This window comes from Fukomys damarensis, unplaced genomic scaffold (assembly GCF_012274545.1).
Source record: "Fukomys damarensis isolate Sample0158 unplaced genomic scaffold, DMR_v1.0_HiC HiC_scaffold_16, whole genome shotgun sequence".
Taxonomy (NCBI): Eukaryota; Metazoa; Chordata; class Mammalia; order Rodentia; family Bathyergidae; genus Fukomys; species Fukomys damarensis.
Genome location: NW_022900928.1, coordinates 66,677,131 through 66,687,501, shown reverse-complemented (window position 1 = coordinate 66,687,501; position 10,371 = coordinate 66,677,131). Strand labels below are relative to the sequence as shown.

General features: G+C 47.4%; 1 protein-coding gene, 1 long non-coding RNA gene and 1 pseudogene across 7 annotated transcripts in view; 2 read left to right on the top strand and 1 right to left on the bottom strand.

Moving 5' to 3' along the window:
* Positions 1-10,371, bottom strand: part of Foxr1 (forkhead box R1) — a 61,413-nt gene that overhangs the window by 9,938 nt on the left and 41,104 nt on the right. For 3 of the 6 annotated variants that reach the window (XM_010629302.2, XM_010629308.2, XM_010629307.2), the window contains exons 1-2: positions 7,585-7,648; positions 2,791-3,167 (exon numbers count right to left, since the gene is read on the bottom strand). The exons of the other annotated variants lie outside the window; for them this stretch is intronic. In XM_010629302.2, coding sequence (XP_010627604.1) covers positions 2,791-2,851 — 61 coding nt within the window. In that variant the 5' untranslated portion in view covers positions 2,852-3,167; positions 7,585-7,648. Of the gene's footprint in view, positions 1-2,790; positions 3,168-7,584; positions 7,649-10,371 lie in introns of those variants that run through there. 6 annotated transcript variants of the gene reach the window in all.
* LOC104865754 lies at positions 1,755-2,181 on the top strand (annotated as a pseudogene).
* LOC109118208 overlaps positions 10,212-10,371 on the top strand; it is a 2,142-nt gene continuing 1,982 nt past the window's right edge. Inside the window, exon 1 of the long non-coding RNA XR_002025530.1 lies at positions 10,212-10,308. This is a non-coding gene — a long non-coding RNA (uncharacterized LOC109118208). The remainder of the gene's footprint in view (positions 10,309-10,371) is intronic.

The following is a 10,371-nucleotide window of genomic DNA, read 5'->3' as shown; positions in this document are numbered from 1 at the left end:
TTTTTTTTTTTTGCACCAGGGATCGAACTCAGGACCTTGCACTTGCACCACTGAGCTAAATCCCCGGCCCTCTCTCTATTTTTGAGGAAGGGTCTCCCTACAGCGCCAGGCTGACCTCAGATTCCTACAGGTGGTCCACTGTGTCCAGCTTTCCTGCTTTCTTAACTGCTTCCCAGAAAGACTTCAATGATGTCTCCCCTCCAGAACCACTCTTGTCAAAGATGTCAGAGACATCCATGCTGCTAAATGAGTCTTATATATCTCTCTCCCATCTTTTTTGAGGGGGGCACCTGGTCTTCCACTGTATAGCAAAGACTAACTTTCAACTCCTGACCTCTTGCCTCAGCCTGGGATTATAGGTATGTGCCACCACGCCTGGCCTGGTGGTCTTTTGGGTAGTAACAGGTATAGTATTTCTCTTCTCTCCAAAGCTTTACGGTGTGCAGCCCACAGGGCTCACCCTTGGTCCTTCTCTGAACTGGACATGGTGACCCATGCCTATGATACCAGCACCAGCACTCAAGGCCAGCCTGGACTACCAGGTGAGACCCTGTTTCCAAAACAAAGCACCAAAAAGTTAAAAAAAAAAGACAACTACTCACACAAAGTCACTCATCTGCGAATGACGCTCAAAATTGACATCTGTAGCCCACACTGCTCTCCAAAATTTCAGGTCCATATATCTGACTCCTGTAAGTATCTCCTCTAGGTCAGCAAATCCAGAGAGTTCCTAATGTCCTTAAACTCATCTTCAGTAACACTTATCCCATCTCAGTACAATTCCATCCTTCCAGTCAGCCCAAAATTTCAGGTACGCTGCCAATGTGTCTGTCTGTCTCCCTGTCTGTCTCTCTCTCTCTTTCTTTTTTTGAGATGGGGTCTTGCAGTGTTTTCCAGGCTAGGTTTTTTTTGTTTGTTTGTTTGTTTAACTGGGGACCAAATTCCGGACCTTGCCAGGCAGGTGGCAGAACCACTGAGCTAAATCCCCTGCCCTCCAGGCTACTTTGAACTCCGGGGCTCAACCAACCCTCCGGCCTCAGCTTCCTGGGTAGTTGACACAAACGGGATGGATGGACCACTGGCTTCCTAAGAGTTGTTGGAGCTGGGCTTGGTGGCTCATGCTTGTAATCCCAGCGCTGAGGCAGGAGGATCACCAAGAGTTACAGGACAGCCTGGGCTACATAGGGAGTTAAAAGCTAGCCTGGACTACATAGCAAGATCCTGTCTCAAAAAACCTAAGGGTTGTTGGGAATTTGTTTTGAAGTGCTGGGATACAACCAAAGGCCTCGCATGTGCAGGGCAAGAGCAAGAACAATGAGCTACATCCCCAGCCCCTGATTCTTCTTGTTCTTACACCAAAAATCCAGGTAGTCTGGTTGCTTTCTCACTGCCTGCCTTTACCACCCAGGTCCAGCCTACCACCATCTGTTACCTCGATTACTACCATAGTCTCTCCCTCTTTTTTTTTTTTTTCCAGTGCTGGGGATCAAACCTAGAACCCTGACAGGCTAGACAAGCGCTCTGAGTTACACCCCTGGCCATAGTACCTCTTGCATAGCTGAGCACACAGAATGTTCAGGAGCTTTGACTACAGTGGCAAAGAGTGGAGGCAATCTAGGTGTACGCAAGGGAACACAAGCAGACCAGAGGGCACCGCGCAACAGTCAGAACTAAGGAACCAAATTGTGCACAGTAATACAGGCAGCTGTCAAAAGTAGTATGATCGAGCTAGCTCTTTCATCCTGGCCACCGACATGCCATCCAGACTGAGGAAACCCCAGAAACTTCAGGGCCACATGAGCCTCGGCCACGGCTGGCCGTATGGGCAAGCACCGGAAGCACCCAGGAGGCCTGGGTAATGCTGCTGGCAGGCCTGGCCACAGGATCAACTTTGACAGATATCATCCAGGTTACTTTGGGAAGGTTAGTATGAAGCATTACCACTTGAAGAGAAACCACAGCTTCTGCCCAAATGTCAGCCTTGTGGACATTGGTCAGTGAGCAGACATGAATATATGCTGTCAAAAACAAGATTGGAATAGCTCCCATCATTGATGTAGCGGGAAAGGAAAGTTCCCAAAACAGCCTGTCATTGTGAAGGCCAAATTCTTCAGCAGAAGAGCTGAGAAGAAGATTAAGGGTGTTTTGGGGGCCTTTGTCCTGGTGGCTGAAGCTGCCTGAAGGAGGGGGCTCATTAAATGATAACAAATGATTTTCAAAAAACAAACAGCCGGGCGTGGTGGCGCACAACTGTAATCCCAGCACCTGGGAGGCTGAAGCAGGGGGATCGCTGTGAGTTGAGACCAGCCTAGGCTAAGTCAGTCTCAACTACATAGTGAGACCCTGTCTCAAAACAAAACAAAACAAAAAAACCAACCAAAAAACAAATGAACAATTGAAAGCCAGGTGTGGAGGTATTTTGTAATCCCAGCATTCAGGAGGCTAAGGCAGAAAGCAATTTAGGGCTAAGGGAGACCCTATATTAAGGGCAACAAGAGTTCAGCCCCAAATCCCTGGATTCAATCCCAGTACCACCCAAAAAAGACAAAAATAAGTCCTGAGGGGAGCTACCTTGAGAAGGGGTGGGAAGAGGCCTAGAAGGGTTCTGGGGGCTGGGTGGGTGGAGCTGAAAGGCCCAGTTGCTGGATGGCTGCCCTGGGGGCGTCCGGTAGACTTTGGAGCCTATCCGCTCCTGGGGCCCAGCAGAAGGGGCACGGGGGAGGGGAGGGGACCCTGAAACTGCACCCCGGGAGCCCCGAGCACCACCCCACCCGCGCCGCAAACACTCACGGATCTGCTCGGCCATCGGCAGGTGCTCCGTGGTGAAGGAGGAGAAGCACTCGTTGCCCATGTCCCAGTCCAGGAGCCCAGGGACCTGGCCATGAAGGCTGGCCCAGAAGTCGGCGTCGCGGAGCTTCGTGGCCACCTTGGGCGGCGGAGTGGCGCGCAGGTGAGGAGCTCGGCCCTGCTCCCACGCCGCTTCCTAAGTAGCGGGCGGTGGCGGCCCAGGTGCAGACCGAGCAGCGCGGACGCCCTGAACTTGCAGCTGCCCGGAGGGCTCTCCGAGCCTCGATTTTCGGGATTGAAGGTTTGACAATCCAGGAGACTCACAGTATGTATCTCACACCTTTTCTCTCCTGGCCTCGCTCAAAGCTCTCACAAAGATCCTGTGATAGGGCACATAGCGGCTTCCTGAAAATTCTGATAGGTTTTATGGTTTATCTAAGATCGCATCTGTACTAGGTGGTGGAGATAGCATTAGAATGAGTGTTGATTTGACTTTTAAAAGTTTTGAGTTTTTTGCTGGGTGTGGTGGCGCATACTTGTAATTCCAGAACTTTGAAAAGCTGAGGCAGGAGGATCTCCAATTAAAGCCCAGCCAGAGCAATTTAAACCAGGCATTCTGGCACACACCTGTAATCCCAACACTTGGGAGCCTGAGGCACGAGGATTGTTGAGAGTTCAAACCCAACGTGGATTATGTAGTCAGACCCTGCCTCAAATCTCAAAAAGACAAAAACAAAACCAAAAAAACCCAGCAACTCACTATGAAGACCTTGGATTCAACCCCCAGCACCTGCCCCAAATGTGCAATACATTAAAATTTGCAGAATAGCTATGTGTGGTGGTACATGCCCCTAATCCTACCGCTCTAAAACCTGAGGCAGGAGGATCTCCTCAAATTTGAGGCCAGTTTGGACTACAAAAAAGTTCAAGGCCAGTTTGAACCCTATGACAAGACCCTATTTTAAGCGGGGGGAAAAAAAAAATATATATATATAAAGCCCAGCCAAGTTTCATTGTGAAAGCCTTGGGCTGCACCCCCTATTATCCCCCCCCAAGGGGGTTACTTTAAAATTTACAGAAAATTCAAAAGTGCTATGAAAAACATCCTGTATACCATTCACCCAGATTCATTAACATTTCACCTATATGCTTTCTCCATACATTGTGTGTGTGTGTGTATGTGTGTGTGTGTGTATATATTTTTTTTTTTCAGGGCAAGGCAAAGGGCATCAAACTCTGGACCTTGTGCTTGCAAGGCAGGCGCAGTGCCACTGAGCTAAATTCTTGGCCCTATACTATCATTTAAAAGAGAAGAAAAGATGGCTGGGCATGTAGAATACATCTGTAATCCCAGCACTGGGGAGATTGAGGCAGGAGAATCGCTGTGAGTGGAGACCAGCCTGGGGACCTTGTGCTTGTGAGGCAGATGGTGGTACCACTGAGCTAAATCCCTAGCTGGGTTTTTTTGAGACACGATCTCACTATGTAGCTGAGGCTGGCCTCGAATTTGTGTCAATCCTCCTGCCTCAGCCTCTAGAGTGCTGGGATTACAGGCATGCACCACCACTCCTGGTGGTTAAGAAAATTTTGTAGGAGACCACTGAGTAGGCATCTACACTAAGCCCAAGAGAACAAACTAATATAGTTTAATCATAGCAGTTGAGCTTTGGTTAATTTCAGGAGGCTCCATAACTGTAACCTAGTATATGGCTCTAAATTACAGTCAATTAAGTGTTCTCTGTCAGATCATGTTGTCGATTGGATTTCTCAGAGCTTGTTCTGGGAGCTTCTGGATTCCCAATCATTTTTTGTTTTGTTCTCTTGTCCTTGTTCAGATAGACTCTCCTAAATGTAACATTTAAAAGTTTTTCCTTCTCGCCAGGCATGGTGGTATACAACTGTAATCCCAGCCCTTGGGAGGTTGAGGCAGGAGGATCACTTCGACTTTGAGGCCAGCCTGGGCTACATAGTGAGATCTTGTCTCAAAACTTTCCCTCTATTGGAAAGAGGAATTTTTCTGTCTATTTTACTGTCAATATGGACTTAATAGGTTCTTTGGATTTTTTGTTTTTGTTTTTGTTTTGTTTTTTTTTGTTCTGGAGATCAAACTCAGGACCTTGTGCTTGCAAGGCAGGCAACGAACCACTAAGCTAAATCCCTGGCCCTAAAAAAAATTTTTTTTTTTTTTGGTGGTACCAAGGATTGAACTCAGGACCTTGTGCTTACAAGGCAGGCATGGCACCCCTGAGCTATATCCCCGGCCCGTTTCCACTTTTTTTGAGACAAGGTCTCACTGTAGTTCAATTTGGCCTTGAACCCATCATGTAGCCCCGACTGGCCTCAAACTCATGATGATCCTCCTGCCTCAGCATCCCAAGTACAGGGACTACAGAGGTGCTCTACCACACTTGGTGTCAATAGCTTCCTTCTTAAAACTCTGCTAATACTCTCAACCAACAGCAATAAACATTTTAATAATTTCTCTAATTATAAAAACAGTCATTTGATGTGAAAATTTGGAAAATTCAAATAGCAAAAAGAGAGAATGAAACAAAAAGCATTCTCTATAGCATTTAGTTAATTGATTGCTTTTTTCTTTTGACTTGGGAATTGATGCACTGGGATCTTGTGCATTCTAAGCAAGTAAGCACTATCATTGAGCTATATGGCGAAATTGATTATATTTTAATATTCTTTTAATTGTTTTCTTCATGGGTGTTTTGGGGTGGGTGGTTTTGTTTTGGTTTTTGTTGTTGGTGGTGTTTAAAAAAGCAGTGGCACATTGCTTCTCGGCCTTGTGGTTAAGATTAAGTGTAAAAATGCAATGGCACATGCTAAAATCCCAGTATCAGGGAGGATGAGGCAGGAGGAGCCTGAGCTACCTAGCAAGGACTTTTCTCAAATGAATGAGTAAAAGCGGGGCATGGTGGTGCACGACTGTAATCTCAGCACTTGGGCGATTGCCCAGGCAGGTTGAGGCCAGCCTGGGCAACATAATGAGTTCAAAGCTAGCCTGAACTTCTTAGCAAGACCCCATCTAAAAAGGGGGGGGTTGCTGGGCCAGGTGTGGTGGTGCACACCTGGAATCACAGCACTTGGAGGCTGGGCTGGTTAAGGCAGGCCTAGGCTAGGCTATATTGTGAGCTTAAAGTCATCCTGGAATGTGTAGTAAGACCTTGTCTACAAACAAAGAAACGAAAACAAAAAAAGCAGAAAATGGTGCACTGCTGGGCATGGTGGTATAGGGCTGTGGTCTCAGCCACTCAGGAGTTGAGGTGGGAGGATTACTGGAGTCCCAGTATTTGAGACCAGCCTGGGTAACATAGTGGGACCTTCTCACACCCACAATTAAAAGGCAAAGGACTGGAACAGACATTTCCTCCAAGAAGATGTGCAAATGGCCAGAAAAAAGTGCTTGAAGAGATGTTCAGCCCCAGTAATAATCAGAGAAATGCACACTCCAAACACTCCTTACTCATTGGAATGACTTTTATTTTATTTTATTTTTTATGGCACCGGGGACTGAACTCAAGACCTTGGGCTTGCGAGCCAGGCAGCGGATCCACTGAGCTAAATCCCCAGCCCCGAAGTGACCACTTTAAAGCAAGCAAATAGACATCGGTGAGGAAGTGGAGGAGTGGAAGCCTTGTGTGTGACTGCAGAGGCACAGCCACTGTGGAGAGCAGTGCAGTGGTTCCTGAGGAAACGCAGCACAGAAGTACCATGTGCACTCTTTGGGTTTACACCCAAGAGAATTGAGGAGAGACTTGAACAGGTGTGTGCATCACTGTTCATAGCAACATTATTCACAAGAGCCAAAAGATGGAGGCGACCCAGATGCTCACCAATGGATGAATCCTTGAGGAACACATGGTAAGTTTATGAATTAGAATATTATTCAGCCTCAAAGAGGAATAAGATTCCAATACACATCACAACATGGCTGAACTTTGAAGACATCATGCTAAGTGAAGTAAGCCAGACAAAATGACACATTGGGAATGACTGCGCTTAGATACCTAGAACATGAAGACTGATAGAGACAGAAAGCAAAATGCTGGCTGTCAGGGGACAGTGGTGGAGGTAATAGAGTTCTTATTTAGTGGGTGTGGGTTTTCTGTTTGGGATGGTGAACACTTCTGCAAGTCCAGTGTGGCGATGGGTGCCTAGCAATGTAAATGCACTTAATGCCAAGGCGGAGGTGTAGCTCAGGGGTAGAACCCTTGCCTGGTACGTGTGAGGCCGTGGGCTCATCCCCATCACACACACACACACACACACACACACACACACACACACACAGAGAATACTTAATACTACTGAACTATATCCTTAAAAATAGTTAAAATGAGGACCAGGGATTTAGCTCAATGGTTCCGCCACCTGCCTTGCAAGTGCAAGGACACAGGTTCAATCCCTGGTACCAAAAAACAAAAATAAAAATGGTTAAAATGATGCTGGGGACTTAGCTCAGTGGCACTGAGCCTGCCTCGAAAATGCAAGGTCCTGAGTTCCATCCCCAGATTGAAAAAAAAAAGGTTAAAATGATAAATTTTATTATATATATCAGTAATTCCCAAGCTTTGCTGCACACTGGAGTCTCCTAGGAATCTTCAAAGCAGAATATTGCCAGCACCCAGCCCCAGTTATGTGGGGTGGGCTATGGGTGGGATCCTAAAGGCCTCCAAAAGTCTTACAGTAATGAAGGCTTGGCTGCCAGCCAATGGGAGTTGAAAAACTGCATAGATCCTGAGGGCTGTAACTTTGTCAAGTGGACTAACTTATGATGATACCTACCTCACTGGACTGATTAGGAGGTAGGGCCCAATAGATGAAAAGGGCCCCTGGGGGAGCCTGTGAAAGGGGTCCCTGGAACCAGGCGCCTTTGTCTCGGCTTCCTGGCCACCATGAAGGGGGACACAGCTTCCTTTGCTGTGTCTCTCTGGTATGATGTTTCTGCCTTGGAACTAGTCAGTCACGGACTGAACCCTCTGAAATGGTGAGCCCACTGTGGGATAAAATACATGACACAGTGTAGGAGAGGTGGTTAGTACACTAATACAAGATGTGACCCGTTCATCAGGATTTTTGTTGTTGTTGTGTTTTTTTTTATTATTATTTATTTTTTGGTACCAGGGATCAAATGCGGATCCTTGCCGTTGTGAGGCAGGTGCCAGAACCACTGGAGCTAAATCCCCAGCCCTTGGGGTTTGTTTGTGTGTTTGTCTTTGTCTTTGTTTTTGTACAGGGGTCTTTTCACTGAGCTATATCCCCAGCCCTTTAAATTAAAAAAAAAAAAATTGGGCCAGGGATTTAGCTCAGTGGTTCCGGCGCCTGCCTTGCAAGTACGAGGACCAGAGTTTGATCCATGGTACCAAAAAAAAAAAGACAAAAGGCTAGGATGTAGCCAGTGTGAAGCTCCTGGGTTAAATCCCCAGTCATATAAAAATAAAGTGGTGGCACACACCTGTAATCCCAGCATTCGGGAGACTGAGGCAGGAGGATCACTGTTCGTTTGAGACCAGCCTGGGCTACATAGTGAGTTCCAGGTCAGTCTCACTACATAGTGAGAACCATAGTGAGAAACTATGCCCCCTGTATACAAAAAAACAACAACAAAAAGCAAACAAAAACCCAAAAATAAAAATAAAGAAAAGCCTGAAGTCCATGCCTCTATTGCTCACAGCACTACCACATTTTGTCTTTAATTGTGCGTATTTTGGGTGCTCTAATTCTCCTAATAAGTTCTGTGTGAAGGAAGGAATGAGATCTTTAAGTCTAGCATCTTCTGTGGCACCTGATACATAATAAATGCTCAGTCAGTACATTAGCTGTAGACTGCAAAAGATGATTGTCCTTCTCTCTCACTGCTTCTCCCTCCTGAGCTCTCAGCTTATTTTACTCTCATCAGGATCACTGTTCTAGCATCTTCGAGCTCCTCTGCGAACTCCAATTGTTTTTTAAGAATATTGGGCACTTTCAACCCCCATTCTTCTCTTTGGGGCTTGTTCAGTCCTTTATTTTCCTGTTCATTTAGTGTCCCGGGCACTTTGGGGCAAAGGGACTGAAGGGCACTAGGAGCAAGGCATTTGCTATCAGAGAACAGTCTGATCGGTGAGATAATTGAATAATTGCACGTACACATAGTTATAAACCACAGTAATGTGAGACGGCATAGAGAGGAATCTCGGTCAGAGGTTTCCTTAGAGAAGGGACCCAGAGCTAACTGCAATGAGGCGTGGAAAGAGGTGGGAGCAATCCCAGGAGTTCAGGCATATGGAACAGTCTGTGCAAAGGTCCTGAGTCAAGAGGGAACAAGGACATTGGTGGGATACATAAGGCCTGGCCTTAAAAGCCACTGTCTAAATCACTTTCCTTGTTGCAGGGACACAATACCCAATACCTGTGATTTAAAGGAGTGAGGTGGCTCACATTTCAGCCTGTAGTCGGCTGGTTCTAAGGCAGGACAGCATGGCAGAGGGGCATGGCAGAGGGGGGCTGCTTATGGCCTGGCAGACAGGAAGCAGAGAGAGAGAGAAAGAGCAAAGGAAGGGGTCAGGGAGGGAGATAAACTTGTCCAGGTCATGCCCTTCATGACCCTCTTCTGGCAAGACCTCACTTCCTAGCATTAAGTCAGCTATAAAACCGGTAACCTGATTGCCTTCCAAAAGCCCCACCTATAAGTGCATGAGGCTTTGGGGGGATATCTACTTTAAAGATTTTGGTCTTTTACCCTGACAGCGATGTAAACATCACTGATCCTTACAAGGAATACGTGCTGCAGAAGACTAAAGTGAATGGGTGTGGGATTTAGCTCATTGGTTCCCCGACCTGCCTCTGGCACGCAAGTACAAGGTCCCAAGTTCGATCTCCACTACCAAAAGAAAAAAAAAAAAAAAGGAATGGGTGAACACTCCCGTCCTTCCCCTCTGTCACCACACTGTGCTACTCTTGTCCCCTCCAGTCAGGCAGCTTCCACTTCTGTGCTCACCTCCTAGAGCCCCATTAGCTAGTTCACCACCTTTCCCCCAGTGCCCTGTCCTTGGGTCTCACCCTGGTTGGTGGCCCTGTCTTGGCTTTTCACAGACAGAGCCTCCACTCTCTCCCCTAGTGCTTCCCCTTGCTCTGTCACGCCCTACCCCAGCTTTTCAGTCCTCTAGATCCCCACCTGGTGCCCCAGTCCCAGGTTGTGCCTTCAACCCAACCCAGATATGTGTTTTGCTATGTGCTGCACAGGATGTAAAAGAGAACTCTGGCTCCCGCCTGCCTCCCTTGTGGGAAAAGCCATTCTGGGGTTCACAGGATGGAGGGGACTGGTGTATCTGCTGTGTGGACATCAAGTCCAGAGGTTCATGTGCACCACAAGCCACAAAGGGAAACACATGACATACACGCCCACCCTTTATTGAAAGGACCCAGGTCACAGAGAGAGGGGTGCGCTGTTCTGTGCAGAGTGGTGAAATGGGAGGAAGGTAGACTCTGACAGGAGAGGGGTGAGGGGATTAACGGGGACATTGGAAGGTGAGGCACTGGGGGGCAGGGGGAGGGACAGAGGGAAGAAGGACACCAGGGGGAGGGGCGGGG